Genomic DNA, 20,269 nt, shown 5'->3' on the forward strand with positions numbered 1-20,269 from the left:
TGTTGCAGCCCCTGAGTGTAAATTTCCCACCCCTGGTTGTTGAGGGACTTTGGATACTTGCATTTATATGAAGCTGAGAAAATGCCTGTCTCCATCTGCTGTGGCTTGTGAGAGAGATTGTGACTGTTAGACAAAATTACCAAGCTTAGTGCAGAAGTGGCTGAAGGAGATGCTGTTGCTTATGGTTAGCCACAATAAAATTTTTCTCTGGACTTCAAGTCAAGGAAGCTGTGGCATAAAAATGAGTTGAAGTGGAACTAAGTCACAGCCTGAGGAAGCAGATGCCAATCAGTATTGAAGAGGAGGGGAGGAAAAAAGGCAATTGAAGCTCAGAGAAGAGGTAACTAGCTGAGATGTGACCCAGCAGTGCATTAGGTTGCAGTCAGTTTGAATCTGTACTGCTTTCTAGATGATATTTAAAGTGAGAGGATGGATTCACAAAACTCTTGTAGCAAGCCATTTCCAAGAGACCTTTGGGTGTTTCAGCACTCCGAATTTTCAGGAAGACCTTTAGTAGAGGTCTGTGGCCTTCCCCAGCACAGTCTGAGACCAGCAGGTATTGCAGAGGTTGGTTGCTCCAAACTGGAAATGCAATTCCAGTAGATTTTTTTTTTCTTTTTTCTGAACTGAGGGCTTTAGGAAGAGCATGATCTTCACAGAGCTACTCTCTTCTGAGCCCAGCAGCCAGCTGAGGGATACAGATGTCCTATACATTTTTTATTAACAGATGATGTCTATAGCTTGATACCTTCTAGTTCCTTATTCCCCTCTAACTTCAGCTAGGTTTTTGATCTTTCCGGTGGGCTGGGGTGTTTATGTAGTTTTGTGTGTCATTTTAAAAGGTCTGGAAAGGAGAATCCAATTTTATTTCTTCTGTCAATTTTGGGGGTATTTTGCTTTAATGGTGGCCAAACTAGCTTTGTGTTTGTGTTTGGTTTTTTTCCCCTGTTTTTTTTTTTTTTTTCCTATTTAATTGGGATTGCACAGACATTTCTTGTTTGTGATTTAATTGGTTGACCTAGTACCTGAGGTGATTTTGTTTTGTTTTGTTAATCACCACCCCACCCCACCCCCCTTAGCTGGGGTTTTTGTTTTATTTGTAATAAACCAGATAGAAATGAAAGTGGTATAAGTCATCCTTCTCTCTGTGTGTGTGTGTGTGTGTTCAGTAAAACTTTCTGCTCATAAAATGAGCTAATCATGTAATTCTGCTGTGAATTAGACTGTCTTGAGGAGAGGGAATGAAGAGGAAGGATGCACATATGGTTCACCCACTTATCCCAAAGGATGCATCATTTAAGAGAAACAATTGTATTCCTGTGTTACAAAAATTGTCCAGCTTGCAAGCTTGAGGTAAATAGGAGCAGGGATTTGGAGCCTGTAGTTACATTTGTGATTTGATTTGATTTGTTTTCCAGAGCAGGTGGGAAACCACAACTCCCATCAACTCACCCTGGGCTGCCATGGTTGTTGTTCAGCTCTTCTGGAATGAGCTTAGCATTGATACTATGCTGTGCACACATGCGTGCCAGAGATGGCCTGTCCCCTGAGGGACCCCACAGAGTTTATTTATGCAAATGGCAAGAGCCAATTTGTTATTCTCTAGGTGATGTTTATGTGCCTCTCCACAGTGGCGCAGGGAGGTCTGCGCAGTGCCTGCTATCATGAGTGTCAGATAGCAGAGGGCAGTTGTCACTGATAACTGGTGATAGCTGCCCTATTCCCGTAGTTGTGACAATGACACTGGAGCCCTCTGTTAAAGGAGCTAAAAATGAGTCTGGGGTGAAGAAGTGACCTGTGCTTCTCAGAAGCGTGCTTACCAGCTGCCCAGCCCAGAAGAGAACCTGCATGTGCCTTACCCCCTTCCCCACTTTGCTAAATTCTCACTGCACCTCCCACTGTCTAAAAAGCACCCCAAAACCAACAAAAGAAGCCTTTCCTTTCTTAGCCTATCAGATATGGCACTCTGTACAGTGATCTTCCCTGTCTCAATAGCCTCAGGGCTGTGTGTGCCATCTGTGGCACGCTCCCTTGCCGTGACTTGATTTCTTCAAAGCAGAAGTGGTTCCTGAGGCTGGCATGTACTTTCTGCAGTGACTGGAGCAGAAGGGGTAGAACAGCTAACAAAGCACCAAAAATCAGCAAGCAGATGGTTGAAAAACCTGCCCTCTTTCTGCCACTGCCGTGTCCGTCTGGGAGCCTTGGGCCGTGGGGACAAACAGGGCAGTGACAGGTGCTGTGGCAGTCATCACTCTGGCTGTGTTTAAGAAGCATCACTAACGCATGCATATAATTCCAGCTGACCACAGAGGTATTTCTTCTTCTCTGTTCAATGTGGTTATTCTGATTTGAAGTCCAAGGACCACATCTTCAGCTAGCATAAATTCAATGCCTTGCCCCATCACAGTCAGGTGAATGAGGCTTTGACAGTACCTTAAAATTTGGGGCTGAGCTTATTACATCTGCTTCAGCTCTGTGCTTGCAAAGGTTGTTTTGGTCATTCCCTCTTGGTGAGCCTTTTCTTATGACACCTGCAATCCCTTCTGGCTTTGAAAGGCTGCCATAGTTAACCCCCCTGGACAGCCTGTCCTCCTGTGAACCTCTTAGCTGGAAGCAGCAGGCAGCTTGCCAAGATGCAGTGCTGCCTTGTCAAAGGGCTGGGTGTGGAGGAGAGGCATTTAAGCACAGAGCAGCATCTGAGCATGGTTCATGGTTCTGTTACTCCTATGAAGATAAATACTGAGAAACAAACCTGTTTATTATTCCTCCTCTGGGTCCTGTGCTTTGGCATGACTTGACCCACATACAGACGGCCACTCACACTGCTGGGGGAGTTGGACGTGTGGCTTTCTGAGGCCTGATACTGAGAGAGCACAGTTTATTTGTGTACTCCCAGCAAGACCTGAGGCAGATTGCTTTGTGTGGGGGTTGTGGACCACGAAGGGTGAGCAGGAACATTGGGAGCACAGAGGGAGCCTGCCAGCTCTTGTAATTATCTTGTAATAATTTGCATGCAAACTCCCTAAGCCATGCTACTCTTTTTGGAAACAATAAACTTGCACTGGGAAGCAGTGACACAGCTGTCTCTGTATGGAGATGATTTTGAAAGCCTACTTTCTGCTCTGCAAAGCATAAACTGCCAAAAGAGTGAAAAATGACTGTTTTCTTGGGGAAACCCTTTGGCTTCAGTGAACTCAGATTGAGCCCAAAGCTGATTTTTCTAAGGAGTTGTGTGCATGAATTATTTCCAAAAAGATGAAGTGCAAGTTTAACAAAATCCCTGAGCCCATGCCAGTTAGGTTTTTCTTCTTTTGTGAAGGGCAGGGGCATTAAGAAGAATTTGGCCATTCCTCCAAACTGCATTTATCCATGCATCCATATCCTCCAGATGCTGCCTTATATAGCATCTGTCATCTAAAGAGCAAGCTGCTGTGAAATTACTGTTGGGATCTGTCCTTGGTGGGGCAGCTCACCCCCTTGTCCTGCAGAGCAGTTGGTGCGGGCAGAAGCAGTATTTGGAAGAAGTCTGATGCAACAGGGATATGCAGTCCTTGTTCAAACCTATTCCTGATGCCTCTTGAAGCTGAAGATTTGGTGTTTTCTAGTAGGTCTCTTGAACCTCCACTGATGACTCTCTTGAGACAAATCCTCTCTGGCCTCCATGCTGCCCTTGACACAGCAGCTCTTGCAAGGCAGGAGATACTATCATCTTCCATGTCTGCACATAGGAAATGCTTCTTTCCCCATCTCCTCCCTCTATGCTGCCTGAACTGAGGCAATAGTGCTGCACTAACTGGCATGAAAGCCTGTGATTGGAATTAAGGCTCTCACTCCTGTCATCTTAAGAAGTCTTTAGTCTTGTGTGGCTAATACATGGATATCAGCTGTGACTCAGCTAGAAGTGGATGGAAGTTGGCTAAGTATGAGGGTTCAAACCAGCTTGCTTCTAGAGCCTGGTGAGGACAAAAGGCTAAAGTGGTATTTGAGTGGGATTCCAATGGGTACTTGTGTTTGCAAGGGGTAGTAACCAGTATGTGGACTGTCCCATCCAGTGACTTTTGCAGTCAGGGACCCCCCTCTTCAGGCCCCACCAGCACCTGGCTAAGACAACAAACAAAACAGGTACATGTGATTGCTGTCAAACACCATCCTCAGGACACAGCATGTACTTTTAGCAGCCCCTGCCTTGATAAGTGTAGGAAAACAAATTCAGATAGCAAACTTGGATTTAAACAAAAAGAACCCAAGCGGTTCTCTTGCTCTGAAATTGGCAGGGCTAATCTCTAGTTGTAGGCTGACCTTGAAATGAGTCCACCTGATCCCATGGACCTAATTTGTTTCCTCCAAGTATTTCTTTAATTTACAGTAGCAGTTGCTCTGGGGCTCTACTCATCTCACCCCCTGTTTAGAAATGGTGCAATACGGTTTCTTCATGCGGCTGCCACTACTGCGAAGGCTTTTGCGTCAGTTTCCTGTTGACTCAAATGCTCTTTCTTTTTCTTCTGCTGAAGTCAGAGATAACAGATCAGGGAAGACTTCTGAGCAATGCAAAATAGAAAAATAGAAATGTGAAGATTTTGTTATTAAGCCTTGTCAGAAAAACCCCAAACACTCTAGCTTTCAACTCCTCCTAATTCCCATTGGTAGTTGCCAAGAAAGGAGGCATATAACTCTTCAGTCAGGTCAAATTTGCAAGTATCTGAACTGTCTGCTGGTTTAATATTTCTTTTTTCTGGCCCCTTTTAAAGTTCACTCTTACTCTGCCTGCTGCAATTCCACCCACCCCCCCACCCCCCCTTTTTTTTTCCCCCCCTCCATAAAGTATCACTGTTCAGTTCACTTCTCAATGATTCCTGGGAGAGTGCTTGGCCTTTTGCAATTTGGCAAGGAGATGTCCTTGATTAAGAGATTAAAATGGAAGACCTTGCTTGACTTTTAGGCCATGGTTTCCGAAAGATGATCTGTTGCCAGGTGTGTAGGAGGCCAATGCAGAAATGCTGTATTACAGGCAAGTTGTAGTTATAGAGTCATAGAATGGCTTAGATTGGAAGGGACCTTAGAGCTCTTTACTGCAACCCCCCTGCCATGGGCAGGGACATCTCTCAACTAGACTCAGCTACTCAAGGCCTCATCCAACCTGGCCTTGAACATCTCTAGGGCGGAGCCACCCAGAACCTCCCTAGCCAGCCTATTCTGGAGTCCCACTGTGCTCATACTGAAGAACTTCATCCTAAAATCCAGTCTAAATCTACTCTCTCCCTCAGCTTAAAACCATTCCTTATTGTGCTATCACTAGGCACCCTTATGAGAAGTCCTGCTCGTTTCTTCAGCAACCCTGTGGGATCTCTAAGCATTAGGAAATTGGGTTGGAGGTGAGGCCTTAACTGTTGTACTTGTGAGCACCATGTAACACATGCAATGATACATGCTGAGGTTTGCAGTTAGTCTGAAGCAAGAGCTGTTTGTAACAAAAAGGTGCTCATTTCATGTCACCAGGGATGTGTCTTTTAAAAGGGGTTGTTTCTGTGCTTATCCGAACATTTGAGGAAGAAGAAATGAGATCTTCCTTTAAGACCAATGCATCCAGAAGTCTGAAGTAGGTCAGCAGTGAAGAAGCAGGACATGTATGTTTTAAAACAAGAAGAGTTAACTTTGCTTTCCTGAAGTTCACCTTTCAAGAAAGAGTAGAAAATACATCCACATTCACCTAATTGTATGCATGTTTATACAGGCATCTGTATTGCTTACATAAATACATACAGACGCATCCCTCATCAGGTTGATGGTAAATTACATTACTTCCTGTTGGAGATCTGGAAAGAGGGATTTCTTTTTTTCAGTATGGGCTTGAGGAGGTGCCTGGACAAGCTGGGCTAGATAAACTTGTGGCATGTGGAGAGCTCAGCAAGGAAGGGAGTGGGAAAGAAGGAGATATAAAAGCTGGCCCAACTGGCAAGGCAGAGGCAATACTGGTGCTGCAGCTGGAGGAAGAGTTGTTGAACAGGTAGACACAGCACAGCCAGGTGCAGTTTAACCAATGGCAGTAATGATGTGGCATTAGAGATCTACTGTGGGCTGAAGAGCCAAGGCCACTGGTGGGTTTGCAGAGCTTCTGCTGCTCTGGCTTAGACTGCTGCCCTAGACAAGCCAGCTTGGGTGTCTTTCAGCTACCCCGTAATAAAAGCATAGTGAAACAATGATGTATTTTTGTTTATATGGACTGGAGATAGCTCTTAACACTTGGCCTTGGTGCTACATGTGGTAGTATTGTGAGATGGCTGGGAATGCATCTATCTTAGCTTCTGGAAGAAGCCCAGAGGGAGCCATTGAGCAGAGTCCAGGAGGATGACAAAAAGCAAGCTGTACTCATCTGTCACGAGTCATTTGCTTTCCTGTTCATGTCCAGAGAGGAATGAAAGGATTCCTGGTTGCTTTGTCTTCTGCTGTGTGCATCTCAGGATGTTAATATCAGTGGTCATTTCAAGCTGGCTGGCTGCCAGAAAGCAGAGCATAACAGTGCTTATCCTCTTAAACTTAGAGAGGGTTTAAAACTAGCTAGTAGATGATTAACATCAGACCTGGGAAGGGGCTTGTGAAGAAAGTACAAATAGTACCCTTAAAAGGCAGACTGGTCTCAAGTGAATTGTTTATGTCTCTTTTCCAGTCTGGTGGTTCCTGATACTCAGACTGAAAGAATCAATACTGAATGTCCTGAAACAATTACTAGGGGAAGTTTTTGAACCAGACTGCGACAGTTCTAGGGTGTACTTTTGTGACAAGTCACTGTGAGCCCTTCCTCTCACAATTAAGCAAGCACCTCTGTTGCACACATTAAACCCCTACCCAGACAGCTGAGTATGCAGGTTAAGTGAGTGCTTCCCTATCTGTAGACTTCTGCAAAAACCAGAACAAAGCTGAAAAAAAAAACAACCAAAAACAAACAACAAAACCCAAACAACTCAAAGACCTAGAACTGTGGTTAATGGGCTGAACTTTATTGAACAGATTGCTTTTCTGCCTAGCAGAAACTTTCGCTTATCAGTTGCTTCATCACCGGGGGATTTCTGCAGGTTAATCAGAGGAAAGATGAAATCTGAGGGCCCAAATGGCAGCTGCCTTTTCCTGTATGGCAGGAAATCCCATTCTGGAAAACAACACACATTCCCTAGAAATAGTGTTGGGATACCCTTGAGACTACATTGTCTTTGCTGCTCCTGTGCCCTTGTGCTGTGGTGGTGAGGCTGCAGTCTGCAAGCAGTCTGGTTTTTGGAGCATCTTTCCCTAGAGACCTGAGGTGTTTAGTATGGAGCAAGTGGCTTCTTGAAGATGTCTCTTGTGTTCATTCAGGGGTATCATCATCTTCTGCTGATTCAGGATAAGGACAGTTATCACTGACTGTGATAAGTATACAACTACTGATACACCTATTCCACATGTTAACAGGAATTAATTTCATTACTGGGGGCAAAATTTGGCAGGGGAGTGTAGTATAAGGAGATACTAACAGATCTTTCTTGAAAAAGTTGGGACATTTTTATTCCACCACGGCGTTTCCTGGGTGCTTAATCTGTTCTTGTTTGGGAGGTAACAGTTTTACTTGGTGATTTTTAGGAGTGACAGAGGATATGACTAATGCTGTTTGTGTTTGTTGTGTTTGTGTGTGTGAAGGATCGCCTCTTCTTTGTGATGGAGTTCGTAAATGGTGGGGACTTGATGTTCCACATTCAGAAGTCACGTCGCTTTGATGAAGATCGGGCCCGGTTCTACGCTGCAGAAATTATTTCTGCCCTTATGTTTCTTCATGAAAGAGGCATCATTTATCGGTGAGCTCTGCATACATTCATTCATTCATTCTCTTTGTCTGAACCCCACAGCTGAGATGATGGCTTCAGTTTTCTGCCTATGTAAGTAACTGTCATTTGCTGCCCACCAGGAACAAGCTGTCAGCTGGGATAACCTTCAGTTTGCCCCTGCACATTGTCCAAGGTGCACCAGCTTCCAGGAAATGAAATTTCTGGCTGCAGTATTGACTACAGGGAGGGTCTTCCTATAACGTGTGCAAGCACATAGAAAGCCAGGTTTTCCTTCCAAGATGCAGGGCTAGATTCTGTGCTGGTATCAATTCATGTAGCTGGTTTACATCAGCCCCAGAACTGTCTCTTGTCTGCACCTCAGATGGCTGCTGGGCATTAGCTGCTGAGTGACGCAAGCCTCCACTGTGCTGCTCTGAGCCTGACCTACTACTGGAGAGCACATGTCAAACTAATGGCAAAGGGAGAGACATTAAGTGAAACCTTCCTAGATTTTTTTGTGAGGTAAATGTAAGGAGTTGTTGCTCTTGCCACTGTATGCCTTGTTATTTAAAGGCTAACGTGCTGGTTACACCCAAACCCCTTTGTTTCCCTGTGTTAGCTTCAGGCCTGTGTTTAAACCCTAACTGTTTGATGTACCCATCTAGTGCCACTCAGTTCAGCCACTAAAAGACTTTTTCATTCCTGCTGTGATTCTACAGCAGGAGGTTTTCCTTCCTGTCCATGTCTGGCATCTTTGTGTTTCCAACAGGATCATTGCTTCCCTGCATCAGCCTCCAGGTCTCAAGGCTGTTCTCAGGAAGCCATTTCCCATACGCAATTCTTTTTATTTGTTAGTATGCTGTACTCAGGGGAGGAATTTGCTTATATTTTTTTCCCTTCTGTACTACCAAAATGCTCACATGTTGGCTCAGGCATCAAGGCATAGACTAGCCATCATGGATCAGACAAGCAGTTCTTTGCCTCACTTTCTAAGATGACCATTTGACCAGCATCCTCCCATATACACTTAAGGGCAGAGCAAGACGACTTCTGAGTGGAACAGGACAGCTATATCAGAGAGATGTCAGCACTGAGAAAGTCTAGTTATACAGAAAGGTTTCTTTCTGACATGCTTTGCAGGATTCTTCTGGCATTCTCACACCCAGAGCAGAGGAAAGGAGGAACAGTCTGTTGTTCTCTTTGGAATATCTGGGTTCCAGCAGCAAAATATGCATACTTGGCTATGTCTGCTGTAGTCCTGCTCAGTCCCACTTAACGCATGCCAGTACTTCAAAGGTTAACGTCAACAGTCTTTGCTGCTTGGTTACAGTTGTACAGATGGGACCCAATACTGGATAGAGGTGACAGGTGTACAGGTGGGACCTGTAACTGGATCAAGGTTACGGTTGTACACCTAGGACCCATAACTGGATCCAGGATGGGACCAGTTCCAATCCCAGTCAGGCTTTGTTAGTACCATTTCAGAATGTGGGTTGGGCCAAATGCCATTTGGTTTGTGGCTCTGCATAGTTGAACCCAGAAATGCAGTCCTGTGTGTAGTGGTCTATCAGATAAATGCAATTTTGAACACACTGAAACTGGAATAGCTGAGGGCTAAAGTGGCCAAAGGGAAAGAAGCTGTGGGGGGGACATTTTCCTGTCTGATGGTTAGATAGTAAGGTAAGTCAAGTGAAAGCAACTGCAGTCTCTCTTCCTAGCTTGAGCTCTAGCAAGAGACTGATGGTCAGGTGAGGACAGAGAATATTAAATTATTTTTAAATATGAAATCATGGGATATATGTGGCACAGTGAAATAGAGAAGGAGTGTCATTTTAATATTCTCTGGGTCCTAAGGGTATGAAATTTACTAGTGATATACACCATATGTGTGGAGCTTCCAAAGCACAGTGACTGTGTGCATAGAATAGCAAATCTACTTACACCACAGCTGGAGTTCTGTCTAATTCTTCCCTTGTGAATGATGCCAGCCGCTGAAGACCTGGCCAGATAATTACGCAAATGACATTATCCTTAAAATAGTGACATCCAGTAGTTATTGTCAATCATTCAGCAGCAAAACTGTGCCTCTGCATAATGTAATGCCGCTGTGCTTACAGATTGTCCTGTCTCCCCTGCAAGCCTGCTGCCTGTGACAGGACAGGAGAAATCGATCCCTCTGGGTTTTGGCACACTTAAAGTGCTGCTATAATTCACGATAGAAACTGGAGGAGTAATTTAAAAGCCTTTTGAACAACTGCACAGGCTTTGATCTTGCTGAGAATCTGATTTAGCTGTGGAGTTAGGTAGCTTCAGCTGCATGGGGCAGATTTGCAAGGGGATGACTTGTTTGTTTGTTATTTTATTTTATTTTTTGTAATAAATTAGTTGGGGTAACTCTGTTCTGGAAGATGTAAGAGGAGAGAACTGCTGGCTGTGGCTGTACTGGGCTGAGGTGGTTTTTGCTGGTCACAAACATCAGGTTCCAGGAGGGAGTCTTCAGGATGGAAGGAGATACTCACAAAGGATTTTATGATCAGAATGTGAATGCATGCTTAGGAAGCTGAGAGATCACAGGAAAAGCCTGACCAGAATGCATTTTGCCACAAGCTGTTGAATGTGCCTCTTCTTTCTGGATTCTCACGGTCAATGGAGTTAAGATAGTTGCCGGCCTAGAATACCCTGGTCATTTGTTTTTCTTCTGGCCTAAATTTAAGCATAATAATATTGCATTTTTCCTTGTCCCTTTCAAGATTAAACAGTCTGGGAGAGAGTCTGCATTTACTAACACAATGAACATTCTCCTGGTAAGTCAGCTTACTTTTGCCACAAATGCTGCCAAAAGCTGCGTCTTCTCTTACTTGGAATGCTAAAGAAGGTTGAGAGGTAGTACTGAAAATTCAAGCAGCAGCTGAAATGTGTCACTTTGGCCTGGGGTGACAGTGCTGGTAACAGCTCAAATCGGGTGTTTGTGGGTTGCTTTTCTGGCCACACACATGCAATTTGCAATAGTCCCAGTGGGGTATTTTTACAGTTGCTACTGTGAGTCTGTGAGAATGGTGTACTTCAGTTATATATGACTTTTAAACATTAAAACCAGGCTTACTGCTGGATCGATGCTCTCACAGGATGGTTTTCATGATGCACCTGAAACTTTCAGTGTGTTTGCTCATCACTTCAAGGAAGTTCTGCTTTTTGTTACTAAGCCCTGGCTACAGATGGAAGTCCTATAAATGTGTGTGTGTGTGTATTTATAGCCATCTATTTATAGCTACTTCCTGAAAAAAACAGCAACGAATACAATGTGATTCCTTATCCCCTCATGCAGAGGGTAGGACTAGAATGCATCCAGCCATGAAAGCTTTTATACATGTTGAATCACAGCATACTATGATCCCCTAACTGTGGAGGAGTAGGACAAGGACATATTTGGGATCAGCTCATGCTAGATGTTGCCAGGTAAAAAGGTTAGGTGCTAACCAAGGCTGTTGTAGATAAAATATTTGCTCACAGGTCAGTGTTCTTGCACTGGTGCTTTCTTTAAGCTTACCTCTGAAGGAGAACAGTGTGCTGGTTCCTGTTGTAGGTAGGTAGGCTGATTTGTGATTTTATTATTTATTTTTTGTGCTGTTTCTCTTGAGGCAGCTTGTCCCAACTTTGGCTTTCCAGTTCAGTAGTTCCCAGGGCAGGGGAAGCATGAGAGATGACAAGGTGGCTTGCTCAATGCAAGTAAACTAGTCCACTCAAAATCTTCAAAAAAAGCAGAGATAGCTAATGATTATATGGGGTTATTTTAAAATCAGGAGTTTGCCTTCCATGTAGCATTGCTACAAGAATAGCTTTTCTGCCCTCATTCAAACCTCTGCCTTGGCTGATGTGCAGCTGTGCTAGTGGATGGGTCCTCTTGGCAAGGTCACCTACATGGTGCCCCTCAGTAGAAGCATCATACCTGCCTATTGAGGGTGCAAATGCAAATATTTTCTTAAACTTGGTGGTTGTTGTGCATTGTTGGTTTGGGTTTGTTTGGGTTTTTTTGTTTTGTTTTGTTTTTTTTTTGGCTTGGGTTTATTGGGGTTTGTTGGGGTGTTTTTGTTTGTTTGGGGGTTGTGGTTTTTTTTTTCTTTTGGCTTGCCTTTTTTTTTTTTTTCTTTTTTTTTTTTAAATGGGGAGGGCTTAGGGGTTTGTCCTGCAGACTTCTTTTGATATCAGAAAGATAGTGGCCTTTTACACACAACACAGAGCAATCAATCCAGCCTAGTGGCATGGTCTTGATTTTTGTGATAATCCTTCTTTCTCTCCTCTGCAAATGTCCCTCTGGTAGGATGCATGGGCTGAGACTGTCACTTTTCAGAATGTCTCTGCTATCTGCAGAGGTGATGCAGCATGCAGTACATGGTGACAATACCTGTATATATACCTGGAAGCAAAGCCAGTGTCACCTGTGTAGTTTCCACTTCGGTGCTGGTTTTGCCAGCCATAGGTATGCAGTTGGATAGCAGAGACACCTGTATACCTGAGCTCATTGCTTGGCATGGTACAGTGGCAGATGTGTCTCACAGGTAACACAGCCAATCAAGAGCCAGAGAAGCTGAAAGGCTGGACTGGAGAGCTTGGGAAAAAGACTAGTTGTTGGCTGGCTGGAGAACCCTGATTTTATCCTGAGGGCTCATGCTAATTACCTTATTTTACTGCCTTTGTGTCTGTATTGATATTTCTAATGAAAGTGGTCCTTCTAGAGACTGATTGGGTTCTGCTTGTGCTCTGTCATGCCTCTGAATGTGGAATAGTTTGCACAGAATCCCTATGCTCTGATATGACACTAGCCACCATTAAGTAGGTCCTGTGACTTCATTATGTTTAATAGGAAGGCAAAAGATAGTTATACAATTATCCAGATGAGAATGAAGCCTTGCCTTAGGGCTAAACAGTAGCTTTGAGGAAAATGAGATAGGCTTGTCAGGAGGAAGTGTTTACTCTTCTGTATGTTATCTGAAAGCATCACCTTCTTGTGTGTGGTGCTTCTTATGACGGGGGAAAGCTCTGTCTCCTCTCGGATCTGGAAGGATACTAGCTAGGTTTCTGAAATCATCACCTTTCCTTAGTGCAGGAGACCCATCAGGTCTGTAGCTGTGTCTCATGACTGTTGGTTTTTATAGAGAGTGAGATTTTTGCAACAGGTTAATCTTCTGCCAATTCAAACAATAAGCCTGTGACACTTGAAGGAAGGTTTGCATAAGCCTTTTATGGAGACCGGTTTTGCTGGAAAGACCCTTACTAACTGAAATAACACTAAAGTTTCTTTCAGCAAAAATCAATTAAAAAATACATGCTGAAAGCAGAAGCTGAATGCCTTTCCTAATTACATACAGCCACTGTTAACAGAGCAACTCTTATTAGTGGGCTGTTTGCTTTTTCCATGGGTCAAGACACTGCAGACAGGGGATTCCTTATGTTCTTTCTCTTTTGTTTTGTTGGTTTGTTTTTGGGTGTGGTTTTTTTTTTTTTTTTTTTTTTTTTTTTGCTTTTTGGGTTTTTAGGGTTGTTTTTGTTTGGGGTTTTTTTGTGTGTGTGAAGACTGGAGATTTTGTTTATTCTCATCTCATGATATTTTTCACATCTGGAACCAGATCTTGTTTCCCTTGAAGTAAAGGGGCTTTCCCCAGAGAGGTAAATTAGCAGTTGAACTGGATCTGGGGCTGATACCAGCAGGGGCATGCAAGGCAAACTGGTTGGCTGGAGGGGGGCTGTGTGCAGGGATTACCATTGGTTTGTTTAGGTGCTATGCCTAGCTTTTCTTAGCAAGTAAAGATAAATCTTCTGTTTAATGAGGTGATCTTAAGATTGCTGTTTTTTTTTTCCCCAGTTTTTGCTTGAGTGTGCTACAGTAGAAGCATCTGCAAGCAGTCTTTGCTGTATTTGATGTCTCCTTCCCCACCATGATTTGGCTGCATGTGGGCAGAGGGACATCATTTGCATCCAAGGGGTGGGAAGGGGTGGGAAACATCTCAGCCAGTACCAGAATGGGGGTGAGTCTTCAGTCTGGAGCACCTACAGCTGTAGGACCTGGTCCCTACTGTTCTAACGTCTCAATTCAGGATTGCTCCTAGACTTGGTGCTTTCTGTGATTTGGGCTTTGAAGATGAGAGTAGATTTATGTAAGTAGAATGAAATTAAGGATGTGGTATGTTATGAGAGCAATGAAAAGAATTAAATATAAGCTGATTTTTATGGTGAGTGAGTGAAGCAAATCAGCTAAAAGCTTCAAATTGGCACTGAAGAGCATACCAACAGCCTTCTACCTCCAACAACTGCTCGGTGCAGAGAAGAAATTTTCATGCTGCAATCTCTGGAAATGCTTCTTTCAGCTTTAGACAATACAAAGGAGTGTCTCTTAGGGTCAGGAGTGTAGTAATGTCTGTGGCTATCTTATCTGACACTCAACAGCCTGTGTAGACTGATCTGTGCTTCTAGACAGTGCATCTTCCATGTTGTTTTCCACTCAGATGTGGTTGCTGCATGCTTGCAAGCTGGGCTCTTTTACAGCCTCTGGTATGCAGTGTTTAAAGTGTTGTTTCTCTGCACTTGATCAAATGGAAAGTGCAAAGAGGAAAAATAATCCCAGCCTCTCAGGTTTCCATGTCATGTTTAATCAGTCAGTGTGGAGGACAGTTTAGTCCTGATTTACAGTTATGCTTACGAAGAGCAGTCCTGTTTTGAGATCCACATATCAGATCTCTGTGCCCCATTGCCTCCACTGTATATAGTCTGTGAACTTTAATGCAGCTTTCCACATGACTGAATAGCTTACAGAAGTTATTGGCTCTGATAGTGTCTACTCTTCTTTTATGGTTATTTAAAGGGATTGATTTGAAACCTGCAAACCTTGCATATAATGAGTTTGTATAAATCATTAAAATCCAGAGCTCGAAGGGGCCTCAAACTTTGTCTAGTTCATCCACCTGCCCTAAGGCTGGATAACCTTTACCTTTCACTCTTCTTTTCCTTTGATGCAGTCATTACATTTGCATGTAATAACTTGTGTACCACACATTCTTACAGGCACAGACTCTGGCTCACTGAATGTTTGAAATGAGTTCAGTGTTAGCTGGGAATTCTGATACAGGTGCAATAAAAATAAGCAATATTGCTCATCCATGTCCATGAAGGTGATAAGTGATTGACTTCTGTTCTATCATGCTTTTCATGACTAATGCATCCTTATGAAGGCATTTCATAATTGAAATCATGCAGATGCAATTTAAGAAATAGCAATATGCAATGATTACAGCCAGGTTCTTATACAGAATTGGACTCAACCTTCAAGTCCCAGAGTGCTTAGGTTAGAACTTCTAAAACTAAGAAACTTTTCTTCAAAAAGACCATAATTCTGTCCTTCATGCTGCCTTGACTCTTTTCGTCACAGCTTGAAGGTCATGAGAAGGAGAAAAAATAAAACCTGAAATTTCCAGATGCTATGTCAAATTAATTTTTATAAACTGCTCTTAAGTATTATTGCTACCTTTTTAACCAGTACTGCTCATCTGACTTTTGACCTTTTCCCTACTATCAAGGACATTCCAGCCTATGATTTTTGGGACCCAGTTTTGAAAACCTTTGCTCTGAGATCTTCAGAGTTACCCAGCATTAATCCAATTATTTTGTTGGTGTTTGTACCTACCTGGAACACAGGCATCATGCATTAGCAATGAGGTTGGACTAGATGATCACCAGGGGTCCCTTACCGTTCTCTGAGTTAGCATTAGGGAGGCTGAGGAAGAAGTCTCTGTCAGCCTTATTAAATATTTTGTACCATTTTTTAAAAACAAAGATTATGCCAACAAAATGCTGTTTTATCTGCTCCCTCTTGACTTGCTGAAATGCGTGATTTCTTGCACCATGACTTGTTGCAGTGGGTGAAGCTACTGGATAGAGACAATAAGAAAATCAGTATTGTTGATATACTTGGCCCACAGCAGCTGCCAACGCTGTCCAGGGAGAATATGACTTATTCTTTTAGCTGCAGCAAGATCAGCGCCTGATGTTGCCATGATCAATAATCCCAACATTTAGATTTTATTTTATGCCAGTAAGCATTTATGTGGTCTGATTTGTAAAGTCACCCACTGACTTTTAACACCAGTGGTGCACCATTGTAAAACCTTTAGATTCTAGTTCAGTCATCAGCTGCCTGTAATGATACAGAAATAAGATGAAAATAATAACACAGTAGAAAATGTCAACTATTACATGGTGACACTGCAGTGACAGTTGTCTGGTTTGCAATTCAAAATTTCAGTGGGAGAAAACGCTGTGTTCTGTCAGTGGTACCCTGGGCAGGATGGCAGGCACGACTTTGCTTCTGCCCTCCTTGTGCCAGCAGAGCTGGTGCTGGGACTTGCAGTTTGCTGCTGGTACAGGCCAAGATGCAGATTGTGAAGCCTATTCCCATGGGGCAATGGGAAAGCATTGCTCATCATTTGGCCTCTGAGTCATAACACCTTTGCTGTTAATAGGATCAGTAACCTCCCCTTTTATGAGGCTGTGCCTAAAGGCACAATTTAGTCTCCAAATTGTATTACCTGCTTATTATTCCACTAAAGCAGATGGAAGCATTCCAGCTGACAACAATGGACTTGGGAGCAAGCCTTCAAGTCTCAACCACGTACCAGGTGTGATGTATTCAAAACCACAGATATCCTCCATGCTCTGAGCTGATCTCTTCAGAATCCACTGAAGTTTCACAAGCATGAGTTGTTACTAACATCTAGAGCTGCTTTCATAAATCTCTTGGCAGCACAATAGAAAAGTGCTTCTGAATCAAGAAAATGAATTACAGCTAGGAGAGGCTATTCACTAGATAGATTTCCAATCCAAGCATACTGCTGCAACAAAGTCCATCCAGTAAAGATGTGAATGTTTGCATCTGAACCATTTACGATCTTACACCATCAGTGTCATGGTGCCTTGCTGAAGTGGCTCATGGCTTCTTTGCTTATTGCAGGGTGGGGGAGAGGCAAGACTGGAGGAGGGGATGGGGGTGAGGAAATTGGGAAAACCAGGATTAGTAGTGCAAGGTAACAGGAGGAGATTTGTTTTCCTATGAAAACTTGTGTAGTAGAAGGAGCAGTGGGAAGTGATCCCTTCAAACTGTTAATGGACTTGCTCGCCTGTGCTGCTTCAGTGTGGCTGCAGCACGTTTCAGTGTGCAGGATCTCTGGCATTTGTGTTGGAGTCCAGGCTCTGGTGTATGACATTTAATGTGCAGGCTTCAGGTTTTCTCCTCTGGATCTGGTTACATTCCTTTTGACATTTACCTGATTATGAAAATGTAGCAAGGTCCTGTGTCCTTACTGACTTGTGCCTATAAGTTGAATTCATGAGCTTTGTATTGCTGTTTTTCAGTATCTCTTGACCGTAAATTGAGGGATTGTATGCTTATCTGTGTTTTGGGGATTTTGACACAATCTTAGCAATTTAAGGTAGCCTTTGTCATTGTATTCACCTTCTCTTAAATTGTCCCCTCTTCTTTCTGTAGCCATTCTTCCGAGCTGGAGCTCCCCCAGTTTAGTACTTCTCTTATTGCTACTTTGAAACCTGTTGCTGAAACAGCAGCTTTACAGCAGAATTCCTGCCTTTGGCCTCTGCTGAGCATAGAAGGGAGCAGAGATCTTGGCAGCTGACTCCTGCTTCTTGCTTCTCTGCCCAGCCTTGATAAATGAGAAAGCCAAGAAGCTGCTCTGACTCATGCCAGCTGGCCAAGCTCCCAAAGAGACAGCCCACCCACCCTGAAGTCAGAGCATAGCACTGCTCACAGCATGGAGAAAGAGTGCTACTCTCACTGGGGTCTCTCTGGGGCCAGGGACTACCCCTGTGGGAGGGTTAAAGCTCTCCATCTCCTTTGTGCTACTTGAGATACAAGAAGCCAGTGAAGTTTCAGCTTGCTCAATTCATGCCCTGAACTGCAGAGCTAATTGCAAAGTTGTGATGGCAGATCAATGGCAGCCAGTCTGCTGGTGGTAGGTTTGCAGTGAGACTAGTCTAGCTCAGGCCCAAACTCAGGATTTTTTCACCTGCCCCTACACAAAGAGAAAGTGCCCAAGACTTTATTATACCACGTCTATTCAATAGAAATCTTTGGGTTTTTTTCCTGTGACTGAGGCACTTGACACATATTTTACTGTTTGCTTTTAGAAAGGTAGTACTAACCTGTGCTTTGTGTCAGAAATCGTGAGGTTTTGGAAAGGGGGAAAGACAGGTATTTTGTGATAAAATCAGTGGAAAGCTGTCTTGCATCTTGTCCTTTTTTCCTGCAGCTCATCACCTCCAGTCACAGCTGCCTTTGGGGTCTCTCAGGATTGATCCTTTCCCCAAGCCACAGAGCAGTCCTGCCAGAGGTGTTCAAGTGCTGCTTCCCAGCATAAGCTGGTGGCATCTCTGGTTTCCTGGTGGGCAGGAAGCGAGACAGCAAATTCCAACTATAGTCTTCAAGCAGTAGGACTAGGGACCTGTGAAAGGGAAGGGGATGTCAAATGACAGTTTCTGGTGGCCTAGCTGTTATCTCTGCATGAGTTAAATCTAGCATGGACTATTGGGTACCTCCATGTTCTGTCACATCTGGAATTGGTTCATTGAGGTCACTGTTTGACTGAGAGCCTTCTCTACTTTCTCTTCACTTTCTTACAACCAGACTTAAGCTGAAATTCTCCCCCTCTTCTCCAGGGTAGCTTCTAATATTTCCAAATCTTTGCTCTGCTTGTATCTTCTGTGAGACCTTACTGTAGTTTGGGGTGGTTCAAGCTGTTTTCCTGTTCCCTGGTGGATACACCCAGTTAGAAATGGCTGTCCCTCAATAGAGTTGGCTTGTAGATGTGAGCACATAATTCCAATACACTCCTGATCCCGAATCCCTGGAAGTCCATGCTGAGTATATGTGGATGCCTGTAGCCACTGGGTCTGACACAGGCACCGCTTGCTCGCAGGCTTTTCCGTGGACGGTGCTGGCAGGGCCGTTCATAGCGTTGGCCAAGTGAGTGGCTGCGTGCCAGAGACGGTTATGTAAGGGAGAATTTCAACATTAATTACATGTCTTGGCTTTATGTTTAATTCTGTCTCTCTGGACACCAAAAGTAGTCTCAGATGTTTCAGTGTGCTTCTGCAAATAAAACAAACAAACTTAATTTTACAGGCTGTGAGCATTGCTGCTCTTTCCTGGAGCGTCCGCTCTTTTGGGACATTTTCCCTTTGTTTCCCTGCCACCGAGAAGGGACAACAGTTTTTCTGGTGATGCTGCCAAGCATAGCTATCATGCCTAAGTATCTGAGCTGCAGGAAGGTTGGCACCTCCACAAAAACAGATTAGAAAGGAAAACTTAAAGTTTTCCTTTGCTCTTGGCCACCTTCCACATAATAAAAGGCCAGCAGAGGGAGAGATGTATATATGGACACAACACACTGTTGCCAACACTACTGCAGAGGTTGTCAGGGACAGAGGTGTGTGCTGGGTGAGAGGTGTCTCTGTGGATCATGTTCTGACTCTAATGGCTTCCCTCCCCAGTCCTCCTGCAGCTGAAGTCATTAATGGTCTTTAAGCCAGGATGGAAACAAACCCAAACAACAACAGTCTACAAAATAATTCGGTCACTCCAGACTGTTTTGTTGGTTTTTTCCCTTCAGTGAAGCAATTAGTCCACTGCCATCCCATTTTTAGCCAGACTGGAAACAATTGGCTGGACAATGGCAATTCCCCTGCTGGCAGGGCAGTCACCAGATCCATTCTATGATGGGAAAGGTGAAGCTTTTTCCCTTGCCTGTCTCTGGGGGAAGAATTTCCCTAAAGAAATTCCTGTGGGCCTCTCTGAAAGCCCATTTTCTGTGCAGCCCGCCCCGGTGACTCACAGCCTCTGGCTCCTCTGAGAGCCCTCTGTAGGGTTGCATTTTTCTCTCAGCCTGCTGCAGGGTTAACCTTCTGTGGTTTTGCTCAGGCGCTCTCCTGCGTCTATGACCCCTCCCACTCACTGGCTGATGATGTAGATTGTGGGTGCCAGAAAGTCATGAAGTACTCTGTGGTTTATACCAACAGCAAGCCAATATAGGACTGCCACAGAGAAGGGGGAAAAGATTTTCCCAGTCTTGCTCATCTAAGTGGTACCTGATCTAGGAATGGCTTGGCCTGTGTAAGGGGACAGTGCTCCTGAGCAGGGACTGTGTGATTTGAGCAAATGCATTGGAGTTTGGCAAAAAGCAGGGGCTATGACAGGGAGGACAGGAGATAGCTGAGATCCTGCGGTAGCAGCACAGAGAGCCATGACACAGCTCTGCCAAAGCAACCTGGGAAATCTCTCAATTGCTCCAACTGCTTGAAACACACATAATGTGAAGTTCTGTCCTCTGCTGAGGGCAAAGACTGCAGTGGTGCCACACACAGGGCCCTTCCTCTTGCTGCTTTTGGTTATAAAATGAGGGGAAGTGCTGGGTTTCCCC

General features: G+C 44.1%; 1 protein-coding gene across 1 annotated transcript in view; it reads left to right on the forward strand.

Annotated features, from left to right (window-relative positions):
• PRKCH (protein kinase C eta) overlaps positions 1 to 20,269 on the forward strand; it is a 117,060-nt gene that overhangs the window by 63,193 nt on the left and 33,598 nt on the right. The window contains exon 10 of the mRNA XM_009903912.2: positions 7,669 to 7,823. Coding sequence (XP_009902214.2) covers positions 7,669 to 7,823 — 155 coding nt within the window. The remainder of the gene's footprint in view (positions 1 to 7,668; positions 7,824 to 20,269) is intronic.

Source organism: Dryobates pubescens, chromosome 5, assembly GCF_014839835.1.
Source record: "Dryobates pubescens isolate bDryPub1 chromosome 5, bDryPub1.pri, whole genome shotgun sequence".
Lineage (NCBI taxonomy): Eukaryota > Metazoa > Chordata > Aves > Piciformes > Picidae > Dryobates > Dryobates pubescens.